Raw genomic sequence first — 22,095 nt, forward strand, 5'->3', positions numbered from 1 at the left:
TGAGTCAGGAATGTAATCAAGTTTTTCTTTCCATTGTGTCTCTCTGCTTTCGGGAGAAAACACTTCTTCGTTTCCTATTTGTATAAAATCTGATCTTATAACTTCACTGAGAACGAGGAACATTAAGATGATTGTCAAGGATGAATTCATTAGATACCCCATAGTGATACTGGGTATCGAACTATATATATGCCGGCGCCCGGCGGTTCATGTATGCCTGGCCTAGACTTGTTGAAATTCTTCACAATTACTTTAGTGTTCTTGTGTGCGAGCGAGCATTTATATGTATGCTTACCCGTGGTAAAATTAACAATTGCGCACCCGCAGAAACAAGACAATTGCAATTATATATTGATAAAAATGTTTTTTTCTGAATATCACGAAACAGACAAAGAAATAATAACGCCCTCGGTTTGTAATTTAGAGCAATTTCGGAACACACATGCAATTATCGCAATAACAATCGTCATTTTGGTGTAGGATTAGTCTGACTAATTATTTCAACTTGTTGTTTACTGATGTTGTGAGTGACGGTCAATCTTTGATGAGTTAATTACCGCGGGACGCGAAAACTTTATAGCGTTTATAGAACAGAATAATTATGCTTGCTGTCTTGGGCGGTGATCCTCTCAGCATGCAGGATCCGGTTTTACAACGTGCTTGAGATCATATATAGTTATATAACTATCTTGGAGAAAAAATAACAACATGCAAAATCTCCGACATGCCACCCATATTCCTCATATTCCTTCAACACGGCTGTTGAATAAATTTCAAATTTATCTCTTAATCCTAAATTCGGCATTGTTTTTGACTGGACTATATTCATCACGTCGTAAATAAAAACGAAAAATAAGTAATAAAGCTCTGTTGTAATAAGGAGTAAAGATTTACCTACCTACCTATACCTGCTCTTATATGCAGCGGTTGCATCATCCGGCCTCAACCTGGCTCATAATTCTAGCATATGTTGAATCAGCTTACTTCATTTAAATCCACAACGATTCACGCAATGTCTATATAGGTTTGCTGAGTTTATTTTACTTTTTGAATCTAAATCATTTCATGTCTATCAGAGGAGCTGATCTTTGGCCGAATATATTGTATGACATATTATCAATCTCAATCTATCTACTTATAACTTAAATATACTTTTTATTGTTACGATTATATCTGATATATATAGTTGTTCATATAGAAATATTGTTAATGTTTGTCACACTATATTTAATGGATGTTCAGTTATTCTTAATCCTTTGTCCTTTTTCCGTTCAAACAATCCTTATCACATGATAGTACATTGACTAGATTAAGTGAACTTATATCGCGATGTGACTTGTATCACGAAGTCCCCGTCCCCACCAATCCCCATCTGGTTTTTTATCCTGGCCATAATAAGACATATCATCAATTGTATCTCGACGTCCCCACCATCCTGGGACTTTTTGTCTCCTAACCGGGTCATAGCCATTGTTTTTGCCAATTGTATCTCGTCTTCCCCACCAATCCCCGTCTTGACCGGTACCCTGGCCATATCCATTACTACTGCCAATTGTATCCCGTCGTCCCCACCATCCACCGACTTGTCGTTTATCTTGGTCAAATCCATTGTTACTGACAATTGTATTTCGGCGTCCCCACCAATCCCCGTCTTGACCTGTACCCTGGCCATATCCATTGCTACTGCCAATTGTATCTCGGCGTCCCCACCATCCACCGACTTGTCGTTTATCTTGGTCAAATCCATTGTTACTGCCAATTGTATCTCGGCGTCCCCACCATCCACCGACTTGTCGTTTATCTTGGTCAAATCCATTGTTACTGCCAATTGTATCTCGTCGTCCCCACCACTCACCAAGTTGCCTTTTATTAAGTTTTCTAGGATGAGATATCTTTTGTATTCTCGCATTATTGCCAAAAATACTAGGTTGACCATAGAAGGTCGGATTTAAGTTCGGCGAAACATGTACTGGCCTCAGGTAACTCTTTGTTTTCAACTCCCCGATACTCCTTCCGCAAGCATTGTGAAATAAAACCAGCGCAACAACCAAGGTCACGAGTGCACGGTGAATTTCCCCGTTCATAGTTTAACTAAAACGTTAGGTACATTTGAGTCATGAAAAATAAATAATATACGAATGTCGATAATAAATCAATATGAATATGAATTAACTGTCTCGGATGTTTCATTCAAGAGTTCGTTTCGAACAGTATGTATATGTGATTAGAGTTCATCAGGTCATACAAATTGTCTGTTTATGAACAGAACACTTAGCTACAGAACACTTACAGAAACGTAACATGCAGTAAAGAGAAGTTCTATATCGGATGATTCTGAGATCGAAACAACTAATTTTAGGTTTATAGAAGTTGGTTTAATAGTTACAATAAGTTACTCGGTACGCGAAATGCACACAGATTTGAAAACATTTAGGTTAAGCTTGTGAACAGTAGGAAAAACAGGCAAGACATTTTAAAATATATAGCATTACCTTACCTTTAGTATTGACTGAAAATTCTATACTCTTCAGGGAAACGCTCTTAATGTCGACAGCGCTGTTCACTGGTGAAAGCCCTTTTAATCATAAGATAGCCTAGATAAGATCAGCTGGTTTGGCGTATTAATGGCTACCGATTGTTGAATGTTACACAGATAAGACGGCTATGATACACAGATGAGAAGCTATAAAAGTAATGATATAATAGTAAGTTCAGCTGAGGAAAGTGGATTGCTATCATGGACAATTCAGTTGAACTCCTATTCATATAAATGGTGATATAACATATAACCTTATAGGTCAACATAATCACATATATTTAATAGTTTCTCCTATATTTTTTTAATTGAACTGTGAAATATATATATATATATATATATATATATATATATATATATATATATATATATACGCAATATTTCATATTCACTTCATCTTTTTTCCACATATCTTGCTTTATCTTAATTGCAACACATTTGCGTTCGCCAATCAACCTTCTTCATATAATCTTAAATATCAAGCCGACCCTTAGCTTCACTTTTATTGTCACCCGGCAGAACCCATTAAACATTTAAATTGCCCATGCAATTTTCCGCCACGCCATTTTTTATTACAGGCATGCACTATCGATTAGTGTTAATGCTTCTATAAAAAAATTTATCACAGCAATTCTGATATTGGCGTCCCCTTATTTACTTTTGTATGTACCTTGGCTCGCCCATAATTATACACTACCGCTTTATGATAGATTGCTCACGCGGATGATTAAAAGAATATGATGCCCATGATTATGATATGTTTATATATGTAATTGGTAGGAAAAGCTGTAATTTATTACATGTTTAATTTTCGCAAACACCCAACCCTAGAATATTTGCTTCAGTTGATTTTTTATTAGGATTTGATATGTGTTACTGAGGTGAAGAGTATAAACAAGATGTAGCTAAAGATAAAAAAACAACATTGCAAGCAAATGTTTAAAAAATTCCTTTACATTTAGCAAATTCGTGGAAGATATACGTATACGAGCGTTCCGATGTGCTTTCTTTCACTATAAGTCAATTGAGTTACCAATAATGTCGATGGCTGCTGTTTGATGGCCATTTTTGCTCGGTATCATTAGAAATTATCGAAACATCCAATTTTCAAAAAAACTTAATGTTAAAAAAACTTTTCAATTGCAATAACTTGCATGAAACTACCGATGAAACTAGTTGCTATATGCTTACAACTTACGATGGCACTAACCTTATAGCATGTGGGCGAGGGTGTCGCAAGACATTACTTGAACATAATTATACATTGTTTATATACCTGGATCTTTCTTACGGAAGGAAATATTTCCCTTGAATTTGTATGGTATCAAATTCATCCAAGCTTATCAGTTTGACAAACGTTATCGTGTTGTTACGTATATGCACTTGCGGTTGAACATTATTTGCAAGCTCAATGATAATGTGAACTCGCAGTGCTAAAACGAGTTGATCTTTTGTGTATCTTATACGATAACTTATGTAATTAATGTTCTCTTTCATTTAGTTGCTAGAAAGTATCATTCCATTTAACCAACATAGTCAACTTATTAATCCACATAAATGCATACTTAATCTTAAGCTTTTCAATCCGGCATGCACATGAGCCGATTTAGGTTAAATAAACCTAAACTAAAATAGTTTCATGGATAAAGTCTCATCTATATAATATTACTTTCGTGAAAAGCGTGCTCAACAGGCACAAATGTGGCTTTGTCTGCGGTCATGTCAGGTTTAAGCTGTCCCTATGGACATATAAAGGAATGTATTATGAAATATATTCTATAAGCACACAGCTATATAGGGGGTGGGGGTGCAGCGAGGTTCTTTTCAAACTTATTCTATGTGTTGTTGCTTTAAGGTCACTGATCCCGTCTCCCAGTTCAGTGGGAAAACTAACCATACGCATGCATGTCCTGAGCTTAATGCATGGAATATTTTTTAAATATTTTAAAATTTTTTTGCCTGCGCGAGAAAGAAAGGATAAAAAAAGGAATAAAATGAAAGAGGAATAAATGGAAGAAGAAAGAAAGAGTAAGCAAAAAATGTGTGGAAAGAAAAATATGGTTGAAGAAAGAGTGGCAGGGAGGAAAAAATAATAAAAAGAAGAAACGTAGAAAGAAAATAATAAAAAGTATTCGAAGCATTGTTTAACAAAAGGCGAAAATAGAATATAAAGGGCCTGGGAGATCATAGGGATAATAAGGGGTAGAATAAGGGTCCCAAAGGCGTCAGGAGTTTAGCTTTTCAATTTCAATAATATTGAGAAGGCAAATCTTTCATGCACTATCTGAATTTTCAGCCATTATTATATATCATATAGGTGTCACTATAATCACTTACAAATTATTTCATCTTGCAATTCCTTCCGTACTTTTCATGAAATAATTGATTTTTTTCCACATAATTTAAAGTGGTATAATGTTTCGTCTCGTCCTAAATTAATCAGTTGTATCTAATATGTAATCCAGCAATTGTTTTAATTGATTGATTATCTCCGGGACCAATATAGAAGGGAGAGTTTTGAATTTTTAGTTTAAATTTTTTACAACTGCGATCATTTGGTGCCAAGGTTCTCTTTATTTGGATTTTCCAAACACACATAGAATAACTAGTTTTTTACGCATTCCGCAAATGGAATTTAAGTTCTATTTTCACTATTTTATTTATGTAAATGGTATTTCTATTCTTTTAACTAGTCTTTAACTATTCCAGTTGTTCTCCATCGTTGAAATGTTTAGTTTTTTGGACTGAATCTTCTGTATTGACTTGGGTCGTTTGATTGCTGAGATTTTTTCAACAACAAATCGCTTTTTCTATTCCGCAGTGATCGTCCCCACATCCCACAGCATGGCTCAGAATTCGCATCTGACGATCCAAGATTATTGCGACGTTTTTCTTTCATATCTTTCCCTAGGCGAATCTTCCTATCTTCATCGGGCTCAAAGTTCGGTAATTGTTGCAAAAATTCATAAAACTGTTGTCTGGTGACATCATGATTGCCAGGAAGTTGAGGGGCATATTCTGGCGACTCGTCAATTTCGCCAGAAGCAAGTGAGAATGAAAGAAATGCGAGAAGTCCAACGATCGAAATTAAGCTGTTAGACATTTTGCTGTTAAAAATCCTAAAAAAGAAATACAATACATAGAGAGTGACAACTCTTGCTTTTGAATATAAATTAGATCAGATCAATTATATAATTTGTTCTTTGTTCAGTTGTAAGAAAGATTTTACTTTATCATAAGGCCTATAAGCAAGAATTGTTTGACGTGAGAAGGAAGAACATTATCAAAGTCAAATCGTTTGCATGATTTATACATACTTTTCCTAAAAGTTCTGACTTGAGTTTTACTTACATAGGTCTATATTCGTCAAGGAAAATATCATTATTCATGCATGTGTGAAAAGTAATTTACCTAACCTAAACATCCTCCTCTCAAATGGCAGTATGTTTAATAAGTTATATGTTTAATAAGTTATATAGCCAACACAAATTATTAGTTATAAAAAAAGTTATTACTAAACATACCTCCTAAATAATTGGTAAATATAGTTGTCCGTTCCTTGTTTATGCGGCAAGAATACAACCCCCTATTATTAGTCACGCCTTTTATAGCATGGGGCTGAAGCCTGGAGAAGTTACTTCATTAATGTGTGACTGACGTCCTAGGGAGGCAAAAAGCAGATCACTCATTTTCACCGTTATGTTCAATTTTTTTAGGATCCTTCCTGTTGATTTAAATGGCTTCTCTTTTTCGAGAAAGCATATTTCAAACATTTTCCTGATAAAACATGCTGCTTTTTGCAAGATATTCGACGTCTGGCGTAGGAAGTGGTTTCAAAACAATTTTCAATTACTGACGCTTAGTTGGAAAAACACAGCAAGCTATAATACCGAAATCAATACTATGCTACAAGAAAACACTAAATGGCAAATATACGCGTTAAATAAACCAAATTAAATTCTTTATTTGAAGTAAACTTAGAAAAATGTACAAACTGAGAATAAACCTTGGCATTTTATTGCTTTTGTGGTAAACAAAAACTCATTTACCTGCGAGCCAAGCATGCTGACAGAATATCTAACAAACAGAAGGATATGAAATTGTTTTGGATAATTATGAAGAATATATAGAGTCAATTTATATTTTATGTACTAGAAGATATACGATTTAATTATAAGGAAATTATCAGGAGGTAATATAGGTAAAAACAGGTTGAAAAACAGCGACTTAGCATTTAGAATGACTGAATGAAATTGTTATAATGTATATATTTTCTCGAATTATATGGTATTTTAATCGTAGCTATATAATTCTATACGGACAACTGCAACTAGTTCCTTATATGTTGAAAAAAGCTGGTATACTTTAAAAAATGTACCATGCAAACGACAATTCATTTCACATGAATTAATGAAAGTGATTACTATAAATATAATATGATAGGTAATATAAAGTAACTCTCAATCTCAGTTTAAGGATTAACAAACGGAAGAGAGAATTGGATAATCGAACTCCTGTTAATATACTAAGCATTAAACTATAGTGAAGTCACTTCACGAACGAAAGATCATGAATATAATATTTGATCGCGTGCATGGTTCAACAAACGTCGTGCTCAGTTCATGCATATATACATGCAGGCATTATTCCATTATATTAACTATCGTCATCAAAAAGGACGCGACTTTTCTGATAGATTCAATAAACCTACTTTTAAACACGAAGATATTATCTGGAAATTAATTCACAGTATGTAAACCAGCTTACTCAACATAGCTAGGCGTCATGCACAGTGACTGAAATAAACAAGGAAAGCAACTGAAAGGCGACTACACTTTGCGATCTAGAAAAACAATTTGTTTTTCAAAGCAGTTCAAAACATTATTTTACATATTTATACACATGCATACACTAATTATGCTTTTATGTCTTCGATTTAATTATTTAGTCGTATAATCATAGAAGGCTGCATTATCATTAAAAAAAAGACTTTGTCAGTTATGTCTTTAGGCTTTTTAGCTTACGAGTCGTGTCATGAGCCAGTCATTTAATTGAAATTTGCGTTTGCTTCTATTATCGAAGGAACATCTTCTCAGAAGCAATTTCTTTAGGTATCAAACAATTTTATATGATGCAATTGTTTCATGCTCGTATTTGCTCAATGGCATGCATGATAATGCATGATTACTTCATTTCCTCTTACGATTCACCTCTCAAAATTGGCATGTTAAAAATCTTAAAAATAAAATAGTTACGGCTCCCTTCTACTACGCTTATACAGAGCTAGATTACATTGAATTAGAAATTGCCAGCCGTGGTAAGTGAAGAAATACATAAACAAAAAGTCACTCCATTTCGCAAGAAATATTTCGGCAAAACGATATAAAAATAGCATGGTAATTTATTGATAAGGATCATTATAGTTTTGCAACTTGAGAGCAGATGTTAAACAGCATGAAGCCATCGCTAACACACAAAACTTATTGATTAAAACGTCTCACTGATAAGAAAAGTGACAAGTTTCTTCTTTTAATTCTTTATGCATCACTCCAGAAATTTTGTAATAATATAGCACATTCATCGCAAAATTGTATTCATATAATGATTTATTATACAAGGACTACAAGGCATGTGCGGTATAATCAAAAGAGGTAGTGGGCAGGTATATATATAGCTCTATCATTTCTAACCTAAAAACATTTTTATGGGCGTGTTTATCTTTTCAGAACAGATTTCCATGCCTTGATTCATGCAACATATCATGCATGCACATACAATGCAGCGTGTAACATATATAACGTCATAGTAGGAATGGCCAATAGTCATGAGCTACTTGTCGCCAACTCAAATTTGCGACACGAGCCGGGATTGGATGCTAATTAGACTGTTGTAATTTTTGTTACAGATGTTAGCGACAAAATTTATTATGAGATGCTTATTATAGTCATTTGTTTGATGCATATAGTGATCTAGTAAAGTTTAGCTTAGCTTTCATGTAAAGATGTAAAGATATAGACACCGTGTGATGGAATTATTCGTACAACAGTAACTGTGAATTTGTGGGTTGCCTCATTGAAACGAAATTTAAGTAAATTTTATATCTATCTTCATCTAAAATTCTCTAGTGGATTCTTTAGCTTTCAGTTTTAGAGCTGTTGTCTCCGCTTTTAATTATTTACAATTTAATTTTAATTACATGGGATAATGCAAAAGAACCCAAAGAATATACGAAAAGCAAAATTTATTTAGATTTATCCTTTCCCGAGAAAGCAAGGAGTATATTTCATGCAAATATAGCGTAGTGTAAGAACGGGGGACTTCCAAACAGTACTATTATTTACAATTCCTAAGACACACCACATCTTTAGCTAAAACCTTTAGCTAAAACCACGATGACAATTATACATTTGAAAAGTCCGATTTGTTGGTTGACCACACGTACCTATACCTAGCATTTTATATATTGGTTCGTATGTTTTTCATAATTTCATTATTTAAAGTCGTTTTCGGTGGTAATTTTATGATTTTCATACAAAAATATTTTCAAATTATAAAAAAATTTTTTTTAAAAACTTCAACGTCACTCAGTGATTTCTATATATAGTCACATGACTTTAGCAGGTCTCTCACATGCTTCCTAATATGGGAAAAATTTGATATAGATAAAATTTGCATTACTATAATGTTATCTAATTCCAGAAAGTTCGTTTTAGTTTTATCCTCTCTATTCTTCTCTTCTCTGTTATATTTTGGCAGGTTATAGATAACTATATATATAATTTATCTACTCTCATAAGCAGATTCTGGCGATATTTTAAAATAAGAGAACATTCTGCATTATATAATATAATTCTTTTATAGCGACTTCATCAGCATGAATTGCGTTTTGTGACTTTTGTCGCTAAAAAGAATAAACATGCAATATCTATATGTAGAGAGGGAGAGGGTCTTGTAATGTGTATTTTTATGTTATCTTTAATCGTCACTCATTGCAAATGGGAATAACTTGGACCAAATCATGTTTTTAAGGTCTTGTTGAAAAAGACCTTCCCGAGAAAGCCATGTTATCAAGTTAACGTTGTCTTAAGGCGACACCGTTTTCACACCAGCATTTATCAGATGCATGCTTTCAAAGATGTAAAGAAATTTGAGATCAGGCCGAATTTTATAGGATCCAGGAATAAAACCAGATAGAGTGCCGGGCTTAAAAACGGATAAATGGATGGTAACCGGTGGTTAACTTTTAACTGTACTTAGCAACAGAATTGGCCGATGAGAGGGTAAAACTAGCTACGATTTGAGTCGCAAAGTGTAGTTAAAAGCTATACAACCCATCCCTTGAGTTTGGATATAATGAATTTACGACAGTATAAAGAAATACATTGTTCTTTATAGTTGCATATACCGATTAAACATCAATTTCCACAACTGAAAATATAGATACCGCGTGTTAAAGATAACACAATTTTTCCACACAAAAGGTTTGCGGTTTCTGCAATTTCAAACAATCAATACACACATGAATTGCGTTGAAATTTATATTCTTGCCTCGTTTATTACGTTAAACTTTCATTATCTTCACAGCTGGTGAATTTTGACAAACTCTACGTTTTTACAGCTATTTATTGGGCTTACGATTTACGTTCTGTAGCTAATATTATTATAGTTTTTTTATCCGCCAAAGTTAATTCTTCTAATCACGATTCATCGACTTCGCCGATTCTCTCGTCGTTTTGTGCCTTTGACATCTTTCTTCCCTGTCCTCGATACTGCTGTTGGTTGATAATTTCCTCTGCTAACTTCATTGTTTCAGCATCAAATTTGGGTTTCATTCGCTTACGTAATTCTCTCCCCCAGAGTCCATCATTCCATGCCATCGTTTGCGATAGACAGAGTACCAGCAAGAGGGCCGTTGCTACAATTGTCGTTTTCATCTTTTTCCCAAAAAAAGACATGCAAAACAAATTCAGTTGCAAAAACCGCCGTAGGTTGTCCAGGCATGAGGACAAAATATTTGTTTATTTCAAATATTTGTTTAGCTATACGTTATATGATACCATGACCATGTTTCTACTATCTATACTAACTATCTTTGATTAGGTGCGATAAAACGGGTATGTCTGCATGATTTTACATGCACGAACGGATATAAAGTGAAAAAAACGTAAGCACATTCATGATGCAAAATGTCAATAAACATTATTCATGTTGCTTTAAATCGTGATTTAATGACATATCAATTGATACACACTTACATTTTACCCAGTTGATGCTCCAAATGATCGAGAAACAGGATTCAGTAGCAGTGAATGCAGGCGGTAGTATGGATTGTGTGAAAGATTTATAAAAATCTCTGGCAATTTATACGCTCTGAAAACTCTGGCCTTTTCAGAAGCCGAAAATCATTACTTCTTGCAGGTGTTATCGAAAGTAATTTGCCAATGCAGGTGGGAGGTACAAAAAACTTCAAGGCAAATGTAGTATGCCGCCCGAACGCTATCATAAAATTTCCCCATCTTAAAACTCATTTTCATGCAGAATAGACTGGTAAAAGGCATGTTGCAGTGCACTATAGATAGTACAGGGCGACTGCAAGCGAGTTCAATGAGAATGAATTCTTTGTATAGGCCATGACCAGGATGTTCTAAATAATTCGCTTCACTTAGGTAGTAATTAAAAACGTTAGTTTTGATTTAACAGTTTTCAGACTTAATTATAAAGAAATCACGTCGATATAAACTTATTACAAATTTTGAGTTTTCTTTGATTGATAATAATTATGACTATTGTGGTAGCTAGACGTCTAAATTAATTATATGATGTATATGCAATCCGGCTCCATCAGAATAGAGGTCTACTACTTTCTTTAAACACAAAAACTTTCTTCCATGCATTCTTTGTAATTATAATATCAACTTTAACAGCGCATGCACTCCACAGAGATGCTTTATATATAGATAGTTGATTGAGAAAAAATTAACGGCTTGATAATTTTAAGTGAAAATTTTTCCATATGGGCTATATTCATGGCTATTCATTTCAGAATATAAATTTGAAAATGTGTAGGCGTGCAAGAACATAATTCGCTTGTGACATGCCGATAGCTTAGGGCGACCCTATTAATTTGACATGCACATTTAGATGAAGTCTTTTTCTTTGATCCTTTGGACTAAATAAAACAGTTGAGCAAAGAATGATTCTATTGAGTCATCACGAAAACAAAATTATTCGATACGATGTCGAGAAGAAAACTACTCGAGTACCTGAAAATGAGTTAATATTTTATTTTATTTTTTTATTTTATTTTATAAATTTGCCATGTTAAAAAGTTAGAATGAACTACACATAAACTACAAATGAACTACACACATGCAATGGCTGGAATCACCACACAGAGATATGTCTCCAATAACGGGGTTCCATAAATATTATAAACATAAATCTAACAAAAACGATGATTACTGTTTAAAACAAAATCATTAGCTGGAAACTCTTCTATAACCATTTTAAGCGTTCAATAAGTGCATCAGTACAAGATATAATCTCATGCATGTGCATGATTCATGCGAGACAATATAATTCAGTATATGATATATTAAAAAGTACTAGACATGCAAGCAGACAGAAATTGTTTGCAGATCTATATTTTAACGTCGAACACTCCTTTCTCGCCTTTGAGTTTTTAAGAGCTATAGATAAGAAAATTATCAAAACCATTTCCTATCAGTTGCAAGTATTGAACTAGAGCATCCAACTGTTCCGATAAAATATTGTGATAAGAATTAGAAGCCGATTTTTACAAATATTTCCCGTCTTTATGGGTTGGAAATGCAACGAGCGTTGTTTTAACATGCAACCAGAAAGAATTGTATCATCTATATGATACTATCGTTGTACATGCACATGCGTTTATGATGACTTCAAACAATATTTTTGGTTTGTGCACATGATTTACCATATTGATATACATATATACTTCACATTTTTTGTTATAACCAGTGCATGGGTTCATTTAAAATTCTCAGTAGGAGACAATAGATAAGAATATTTGTGCAAACACAACAGCCGGATCCAGACGTTCAGGTGTTTAAAGACTAAAATAAGTTGAACAGAGATCTATATACCGTGGGATCTCATGAATTAACTCACGATTCGTATTAGATCGTCACACAGCCCACATATTGAAACTACAAATACAAGCGAGCACAGCAGCTGATAAGCCTAGAAGGTATTGTTAGCGATCGAATGACGATAACATACTGAAGTTTAGCTCAAATTCATGGTCTATCTTCTGGCCTGTTTATATGAGACGGGCCAGCCCGGTTTGGATCGCTTTTGCTTGCCCACTTAATGTTTATGAAATTTTACAAATATAGTGAAATAATATGTGAAGCGAAATGATTATCTATCTTTAGAATAGGGTATTCAAAGTTGGCTTTCTTTAAAATAGGGAATCGGGGAATTGGAGAGCGGGAGAAATGGGAAACGGGGGAACAGAGGCACATGAGGACGGGGGAACAGATGCACAGGGGAATGCAGGAACAAGAAAACCATCCCCCTGGCCTTTCCCCCCGGTTTCCACGTTCTCCAGTTCTTCCCCTCCAGTGTTCCCCTTAGGCTCCGCTAACCTTTGCAGCCTAATATTTCGTAAATTGCCGTGTAAAGTTCGTAACATGTCGGAACGACTGGTTTGCCGCCATATTTATATTCTTCGAACTTTCAAAAACAGTCTCTGGAAGTCAGTCTAACAGTCTATAGACAAACGTTTCTTATTTTTATATGCAATGCCACGAGAAATAATAACTTTACAAATAGGACAATGTGGGAACCAAAGTAAGTAATACTACATTTATTAAATACTGCCAATCTGCCATCATAATTTTCAAGTTATAACATCTCAGGGGTTCAGAGGCTAAGAGCTAAGATCTGCAGTCTCGTTTCCATGTCATGTTATTGGTTCAATATAAAAATACGAAATTCTTTGAAATCTGTTTTTCATTAGCTAGGATTACAGTAATTGAGTAAAAACGTCATAAACCATGCATATTAAATCACAAAGTTTGTATTTGATTTGATCATCATTGGCTAGTTGAACATTAAACAAAGTTACAAAAAAAACTCATGAAATAGGCAAATAGCAAAAAGTAATATATTATTACTATGGTTGAAAAAGCATTATAATGTAGCATGTTGTGCCTGTCTAGAGAAGATTCACACTCCCTCCTATATTTATTTATATCTGCACTATTGAAGGTACATTTGGATTTGTCAGTCTAGGGCATTCGAAATGTAATTTGGCCGAACACAAAAACTAGCTAGTGTACTTCTCACTAAAGAATTTTTTTCAGTTGGAATGGAATTTTGGAAACAACTTTGTGCTGAACATGGCATTAGTGCAGGTTAGAACCTCTAATGAGTTCATAAAATTTTAAATTTATCATTCTTCTGACACTAGTTTCCCTTTTATTACATTTTTGTCCACCCTGATTAAAGTCTGATTTGATACATCACATTGCTGTTTTATGAAAGCTAGTTAGGGCTATCCAACTAACAGTTGTAGTCCAAAATCTCTCTAAAATTTCCCCTATAACTTGGTATGTAAAATTACTGGATTACTGTGATTATATATAATAGTTTGAATTTGAATGTCGATTATATATATAAGGTTTAAATTTTAAACTACCTATTTTTAGGGCACACCAATACTCTATAAAATAGGATTTTGCATTATTCATGGTTTAATTACTGTAGGATGTGATGGCTGCAATAGGAAACTAAAGAAATATGATATTTCTTTTAGAGGGTATATTGGAAGACTTTGCAACAGATGGAACAGACAGAAAGGATGTCTTTTTTTACCAGGTGTTTTGTTATATAAGGATCTGCTCTTGATTTTTTTCAAATTTATATATAATCATTGACCACCTCCGCAGGCATCTCTTATGTATTTATATTATGCATTTATATTTGGCTTGGGTTAGCTGTGTCAGGGAGCAAGAAAATAGTGTGTGGGAGCTCTCTCCCGCTTTTTTCCTTGCCTTCCCCGACACAGCTAACCCAAGCCAAGTATAAATGCCTAATATAAATACATAAGAGATGCTTGCGCAGGAGGCTATATAATCATCTTTTTATTCCATTGTTATACTGCACCTAGGCTGATGATGAGCATTACATCCCAAGGGCAGTTTTACTTGATCTAGAACCAAGGGTATGAAGATAATTATAGCACCTTATTTATTCCAAGTGTATATAGTTGTTTGAAATTTCATGTCTAAATGTATATTCAATTATGTGACAATGTTTTCAGGTAATTGACACAATAATGACATCCCCCTATGCAAATTTGTACAATCCAGAAAATATTTTTACATCAAAACATGGCGGAGGAGCGGGGAATAACTGGGGAAGTGGATATTCACAGGTATGTTGTGGCTTGATTGCAACATGGTGTTTTGATTTTTTCTAGTATAATGCTTGTTTAAAATAAATATTCCAGGCTGAGCGACTACATGAAGAAATATTTGACATCATTGATAGAGAAGCTGATGGGAGTGATAGCCTTGAGGTATAACTATGTTTCTAGTTTGAAGTATTAAAAAATAATGCTATTAGGTGTGATGAAAATCAAGGAATTTGAAGTGGATTTAATGTATCTTTTGAAACATTCATTTATACTTTAGAGAAATACTTGCTCATTTTTATAGGGTTTTGTTATTTGTCATTCCATTGCTGGTGGGACAGGTTCTGGAATGGGATCATATATGTTAGAAAAGTTGAATGATAGGTTTGTGATAGCATTTCCCATATTCCAACTAGATAATTAAGGGATTATGAATTTGATTTTCCTTGGTGAGCTTTGAATTTGTGGTTGTAGTTATGAAAATATTTTACAAACTTTTTTTCTTTTAAGGTTTCCCAAAAAACTGATTCAAACATACTCAGTTTTTCCTCAACAAGTAAGAGTCAAACTTTCCAATCTTAAATCTCAAATTTATGATTTCTTGAAAATTTAACCCTCTTTTTGTAAATTCCAGGAGGATATAAGCGATGTGGTTGTTCAACCATACAATTCTATTTTGACACTAAAGAGGTTAACACAAAATGCAGATTGTGTGGTAGGTTTTATTGCAACACTTTAGATGAATGTGATAAAAAGGGGTCTTTGTCACAAGTATTATAATATGTGTTAAACTTGTATCTTATTAATAGCAAAGCCTAATAAGCATGAATTTTGTTAAAATTAAAATTACTGCACTGAATTTCTTAGGTAGTTTTAGATAACACTGCCCTAAATCGGATTGCATCAGACAGATTGCATATTCCTAATCCCACATTTTCGCAAGTCAACCAATTGGTATGTATGTATAATTGTGGTGATAGTTGTGAGACCAGGAGTCATATAAAAATAATTATTATTTTATTTCTTATATGCAACATAGGTTTCAACAATCATGTCAACAAGTACAACAACATTAAGATACCCAGGTTTTTAATTATAAATACAATATGACTATAAACATGATGCTGATGCCAGAAGAATTATACTAGGTCACTTTGTTTACTATTCTAATGTTTTGATGATTCAATGCTGCCTTTTCTTCCAGGTTATATGAACAATGATTTGATTGGCCTAATTGCATCTCTTATCCCCACACCTCGGTTACACTTTTTGATGACCGGTTATACTCCACTAACAACAGATCAAAAGGTATATTAGCTTGACACAAAAACGTTTTAAAGAAGTGATATTCTGACAGACAGACTTTTTTTATGAATCTGTCATTGTTTTCTTTGACTGGGCTGATATAAAACATATCAAGCAATTAACCCTCATTCAACCATAAATATCTTCATGGCTGAGTACTTTAAAAACAATGAATGGGTGGTCAGTGGAACTGAAATGTCACTTTTAATATCACCCATCATAAAGGTATCAAGTGTTAGAAAAACGACAGTATTGGATGTTATGAGAAGACTTCTTCAGGTCAGTGTACAAAGAGTGCTACTATATATTAGATTGGATTGTCTGTTTCATGTTATAAATAATATGTTCTTGTTAACCGACTAATCTTTATTTCTATCTCAGCCTAAAAACGTGATGGTTTCAAGACTTCGAGATAAGAAATTCCAACATTGTTATATTTCAATACTAAACATTATTCAGGGAGAAGTAGATCCCACACAGGTACTTGCTAGTTCTCTCTGAGTAATCCAGCCCAAAGCATTTTTTATCTAATTATTCCAAAATCCTTTTGTTTTAGTTGATCCTACTGGAATCTTTTCTAATAAGTTTAAAACACACAAACAACTATATATCAGAGGGTTTTTTTTCTAACATTTCAGGTTCACAAAAGTCTACAAAGAATTCGTGAACGAAAGTTAGCGGAGTTCATTCCGTGGGGCCCAGCCAGTATTCAAGTTAGTATTCAAGTTATGTATGCACAGTTTAAAAGATGATTATTTTGCTAGTCAGATTATTTAACACACCTTGCTTAACTTAAGTATAATAGAATACAATGCACCCTAGGATAACATATATATAACATATATCGTCACATTAGTCCCTTCGTTTTCTGATTTCACATTGAAGATAATATAATATGCTGTAATGCCCAAAAATGTTCTTGTATAATGTTTGCGATGTTTTTGCAGGTTGCTCTTTCACGAAAATCTCCGTATGTTCAAACAGCTCACCGTGTTAGTGGCCTTATGATGGCGAATCACACTAGCATTTCAACGGTAAGTAAACTTACAATGCATGGTAAAGTTTCGCGTGATTTGCCTGATAAGTTGACATTTTTAGGTTATTTGCGAAAGATTTGCATAAATTCCATTGACTTCAACTTTTAGGTATTTGAGAAGAGTTGCCGTTTATATGACAAATTGAGAAAACGAGAGGCATTTTTGGAGAATTATCGAAAAGAACCCATGTTTGAGGACAACTTGGATGAAATGGATAACTCAAGGTCGGTACATTTCAAAACTCAAGATTTGCCTCATTCTTTTCACGCACTTTATATTACTCTATTACTCTCAAAGGGAGGTTGTACAACAGTTAATTGATGAATACCGAGCGGCAACGAAACCTGACTATATTTCATGGGGAATTAAACAGGTACTGTACTTCGTAAAATTATCAAGATGCATACATTTTTTTGAAACACTCCTGTGAACAGTAGCGTAGCCAGCTGACAATTTGTCCTGCTATGCTAATATTTTGGTGTTCATTGACTGTGAAAACAATAAATTTCTAAAGAAATGAATAATTTATTTTAACTCGAAATTTACATAGCGGAACAAAATCGTCAGGCTGGCTACGCAACTGCTTGTGAACACTGTGGACTATAGTGCTAAAGTACTTTTTTAACCCTAAAGGGAACTGAATTGAAATAAGGGAGATTGTTTTGAAACTGGACGACTAGTGCAAAAGAACTGAGTGATTGGTAAAAAAAAACTGATTGAATGGTTCATCGTGGTATTAAGTATAAAATGCTGGAAAAAGAAGCATTGGATTGTTGTAGATATTAAAAAAACTTTTATTTGTATAAAAACTGGGCTACATCATTATGCTGTGGGCTATATATTGCAACGTATTTGTATTAAATTAGGTTTATTTCTGGTGATGTCCACCCTTCCAGGTTACGCGCGTTCTGCCTTAATATGAGGTGTAAGGTTTCACCATAAAATTTTGGCACCTACCCGTACAGTCTACCTGTTATATTTCAGTAGATGTAACATAGTGTTGGAGGTGTCTGGACTCCCCGAGCTCACTGGACTCTCCTATTATTTCCCGCGCATTCAACCCAAAGCCACAAGGTTCAGCGCTTCACTTTTTTCTTTGTATTTAATCCATTCTACAATTAGAGGAACCCTGTCTATTAATTAGTGGATAGAGAAACTTCTTTTTTAAGTAAGACTTTACTTACTTTATCATGTTGTAGTGTTACGCTCGTTTTCGGCCTTGGCCTTTACGGTACTTACCATCTATGGTTTCTCTTTGTTCATAGACACCAATCATAGTTATCATAGTCACCAATCAATCTCGGGCCCTGATTGGACCGAGTTTCGTTCCCGTCCCCAGAGCCTTTTTTGTCACTCGGTATCATTCGAAGTCGTAAAACCAAGCTATAAATACTGTACTGAATGCAACGTTATATAATATTTAATTTGGTCTTCCCCAAAACTCCTTGCGCGCTCGCTCAGCTTAGCCACTGATCTACGTAAAAGCCTGTAGTGTTCCTATATTTATTTTATTTAAAGCGCCTGGGAACGAGGCTGGTACACACGCACGAGGCCAAGAGGAGAACTGTCCCGCGTGTGGACAGGTAATCGTACATGCGTGGAAAATCTTGATAAAATTTGTATGTATTTTTGTCAGGAAATTTATTGACAAATACAGTGATAGAAGGCTTGACCTTTGAGCTGTGTTTTATATTTTTTTACGAGTTTGTTCTCATGTATTAAATACAATAGAACCTCTTATGCTCCGTTGTATTTCAGGATAAGTGTTAGTGCAGTTGTATTTGGCACAACAGCAATCAAGATGCCACGTACAAGTAAACATTCGATGAGTGCCGCTCCAGGGGGAAAGATTGCTGGCAAAAAGCACCCAGGAAAAGCAATCCTAGCAGGCAAGTAGCATGACATGATATGAAAATGTTGCCAAAAAAATGGTATTTTGTATCTTAAAGTGAATTGTTGTGATTTGAAGGGCATACTGTGTTCAGAAATATTTTGTTATGTAACAAAGTTTCAGTTCAGTGGGGTTGTGTGGACATTGAAGTGATTGGACTTTAAAGTATTACCATAGATAAATAATTTGGAGATTAAGTTCATAAAGAACAAATTTGGAGCTTTATCTTTTTATTAAAGTGCAAAAAATACAGAGAACGTGCCTACGGAAAGTAATTGAGCAGTATAATATTGAACATGTGCTTCTCTATAAAGATTTAATATTTAATAACAGCTTAAATTATTTTATAAAAATATTGAACTTTGGACCTAATGGGATGGTTTGGAGGTGTGACCTGTTTGACCTTTGAGCCCATCTTTGGTCCTGGCACAGCCTAGAGGCCAACCTCCATTGCAGGGCACTTTTCATCTACTACAGGTCTGGTAGATGTTATGGGTATATGAAGTTCCTAGAGCCTAACTTGGTGAATTGTGGAATCACAAATCAATTTTATTAAAATGAGAGGGGCTCCACAATTTTCCGCAACAGACATGCATATGACCTTTTACTGCTTTGCTGGAGAATGTCAATATTTATGTACAAGCTATGAGTGCAAAGAACCAATTGTGAGCTTATGACATTAATAAAAAATTAAAGATAAAAAAATGGTTCTTCTTGTCATACTGATTTGAGTTGTAATATTTATATTTTAGGTGGTATTGCTGGTGGTTTAGAAATTCTGTGTACATTTCCAACTGAATATGTGAAAACGCAATTACAGTTAGACGAAAGAGCTGCTGTACCAAAATACACAGGACCTATCGATTGTGCCAAAAAAACTGTCCAAGGTCATGGTTTTTTTGGTCTTTATCGAGGACTAAGTTCATTACTTTATGGATCAATACCTAAAGCTTCTGTAAGGTGGGTAATTTTCAGATCTACAGGATTTTTAAAAATATAAGACAAGCATTATAATTATAACATAGACTTGTAATTAAAATTAGGACCAATAGGTGAACATATAATGTATATTGCTATATCATTTATGGCAGCTGTCAAAGTCCCCAAAACAGGGGGTGCCACCTTGGCTCTGGTGTCGCAGAGAAAAACTGCAAACACTCGTGTATATATAATTATATATTTGACCATGTTTAGATTTTCTGTGTTTGAAGCACTAAAGAACAGGGCATGTGATGAAAAAGGAGATTTAACTCAAAGAAATATTTTATTATGCGGCCTTGGAGCTGGGTTATCTGAAGCTGTCCTTGTTGTTTGTCCAATGGAAACTATTAAAGTGAAATTTATCCATGACCAAACCCAACCTAATCCGAAATATAGAGGGTTTCTTCATGGCATATCAACTATTGTTAAAACTGATGGTAGGTAAAATATAACAATAAAGTTGATGTTCGCAGAATGACTATATAAGTGCAAGGAATGGTAATATGCCAGAAGTAAGCAAAGAATGAATCACATTTTTGACTTTATAATTTCTAAGGTCTTATTGGAGTTTACCAGGGTCTTCTACCAACAATGGTGAAACAAGGAACTAATCAAATGATAAGATTTTTTGTGTATTCAAATTTGAAATCCTGGTTTCAAGAAGGGGATAACACTAAAGATATTGGTGCTGCTCGTACATTCCTCATTGGTGGTATAGCTGGGGCAGCAAGTGTTTTTGGGAATACGCCCGTTGATGTCGTCAAAACCAGAATGCAGGTATGTAGCTAAATTGTGTGAAGCAACGGATTTATGTTTCAAGTATTGCAAGAATGTGGACGAGGAAAATTCCTTTGTTATGTACATCTTCAGTTCCATCTGACAGACATTCTACGTTGTTTATCATTGACATTGTCCTCACACCTTGAACCATGCACTCCAGCAATGATTTCTGATTTAATGGTATTAATACATCCAGCGAACAAGTGCAGCAAACTCACCAATAAAGACTCACTTTATTTATTTATTTGTTTATTTATTTATAGGGTTTGGACGCTCATAAATATAAAAGCTCTTGGGATTGTGTTGTACAAATAGCAAAACATGAAGGACCTAGAGCGTACGTATCTGTAAAATTAAAGTTTATTGTATTTGTAAATACTGATGAACTATGTTAGGCTGAGAAAATTAAGTTGCAGCGTGGCAGCTTTTAATACGTAACAACTACTGTAGATAATCGTTGCTGCTCATAAACTGCCCCTTCCAGGCTCAAGGCATCAACCATCGCATCAACCTTGTACCCAGGTTTATAGGACCAGGGTTGCAATTTGCAAAAGCTATTAAAATTTCCTCCGGATAAATTTTTTCGGCCTCATCGCTGTATCTTGCATGAGCTCAAAATACACCTTTGTTTTTGAAATTGCATTTATACTTGGTTATAATAATATATAATCTAATTAGAATTTATTTTTCGACAGTTTTTATAAGGGCACCGTACCACGTCTGGGTCGAGTGTGTTTCGACGTTGCCTTTGTCTTCACGATATACGAACAAGTCATGAAAGTTCTCAATTATGTTTGGGTAACTGAGTAAAGTGGTGTTGAACGGTCAAATACAATGATTACAATCACGGTCAAATACGATTTAAAAGAAGTATTCTCGGGCAAAACACAAGGAAAATGTCATATTAGAGTTGGTAAATAGTATGGAAATTCAAATGGTCCTAACGGAATTGTTTTATTAATTGCACATATGATATAGGAATAGTTTTATGTAATTATGACAAATTGTTTATTAAATTTTGGAAAATGTTAAAATATGGAAATTACTTCGTTCGTGCAATTCAATTAACAATGGCCCAGTCGAAACAAACACAATATTTCTTGATAAGTCATGTACGTATGCTGCAGTTTTACTTCCCAATGTTGAAACATTTCATTGACAAAAT

At 34.3% G+C, this 22,095-nt stretch overlaps 3 protein-coding genes across 4 annotated transcripts; 2 read left to right on the plus strand and 1 right to left on the minus strand.

The window, feature by feature from the left end:
* Window positions 1–1,029: 1,029 nt before the first annotated feature.
* On the minus strand, window positions 1,030–2,640 carry LOC114519593 (LWamide neuropeptides-like). The gene is made up of 2 exons (XM_028539755.1): window positions 2,498–2,640; window positions 1,030–2,091 (listed from the first exon to the last, which is right to left on the minus strand). The coding sequence occupies exon 2, from the start codon at window positions 2,082–2,084 to the stop codon at window positions 1,320–1,322; it is 765 nt and encodes a 254-aa protein (XP_028395556.1). The 5' UTR covers window positions 2,085–2,091; window positions 2,498–2,640; the 3' UTR covers window positions 1,030–1,319.
* Window positions 2,641–13,203: 10,563 nt separating this feature from the next.
* On the plus strand, window positions 13,204–18,179 carry LOC114516703 (tubulin gamma-1 chain). Its single transcript, XM_028536256.1, has 19 exons — window positions 13,204–13,369; window positions 13,885–13,935; window positions 14,337–14,398; window positions 14,691–14,744; window positions 14,844–14,957; window positions 15,033–15,101; window positions 15,241–15,320; window positions 15,447–15,492; window positions 15,571–15,651; window positions 15,804–15,890; window positions 15,976–16,021; window positions 16,141–16,244; window positions 16,467–16,520; window positions 16,623–16,721; window positions 16,880–16,954; window positions 17,189–17,275; window positions 17,387–17,502; window positions 17,576–17,651; window positions 17,912–18,179. Exons 1-19 carry the CDS (start codon window positions 13,321–13,323, stop codon window positions 17,927–17,929), a joined length of 1,368 nt encoding a protein of 455 aa, XP_028392057.1. The 5' UTR covers window positions 13,204–13,320; the 3' UTR covers window positions 17,930–18,179.
* Window positions 18,180–18,292: 113 nt separating this feature from the next.
* Window positions 18,293–21,958, plus strand: LOC114516713 (tricarboxylate transport protein, mitochondrial-like). 2 transcript variants are annotated; one of them, XM_028536275.1, is made up of 7 exons: window positions 18,293–18,861; window positions 19,037–19,167; window positions 19,922–20,129; window positions 20,364–20,587; window positions 20,707–20,927; window positions 21,194–21,267; window positions 21,626–21,958. In XM_028536275.1, the coding sequence occupies exons 2-7, from the start codon at window positions 19,080–19,082 to the stop codon at window positions 21,738–21,740; spliced, it is 930 nt and encodes a 309-aa protein (XP_028392076.1). In that variant the 5' UTR covers window positions 18,293–18,861; window positions 19,037–19,079; the 3' UTR covers window positions 21,741–21,958. The 2 variants fall into 2 exon arrangements, with proteins under 2 accessions (XP_028392076.1, XP_028392068.1); XM_028536267.1 differs by lacking the exon at window positions 18,293–18,861 and having other exon boundaries at window positions 18,906–19,167.
* Window positions 21,959–22,095: the final 137 nt, after the last annotated feature.

This window comes from Dendronephthya gigantea, unplaced genomic scaffold (assembly GCF_004324835.1).
Source record: "Dendronephthya gigantea isolate DGI-Jeju-01 unplaced genomic scaffold, DenGig_1.0 000000F, whole genome shotgun sequence".
Lineage (NCBI taxonomy): Eukaryota > Metazoa > Cnidaria > Anthozoa > Malacalcyonacea > Nephtheidae > Dendronephthya > Dendronephthya gigantea.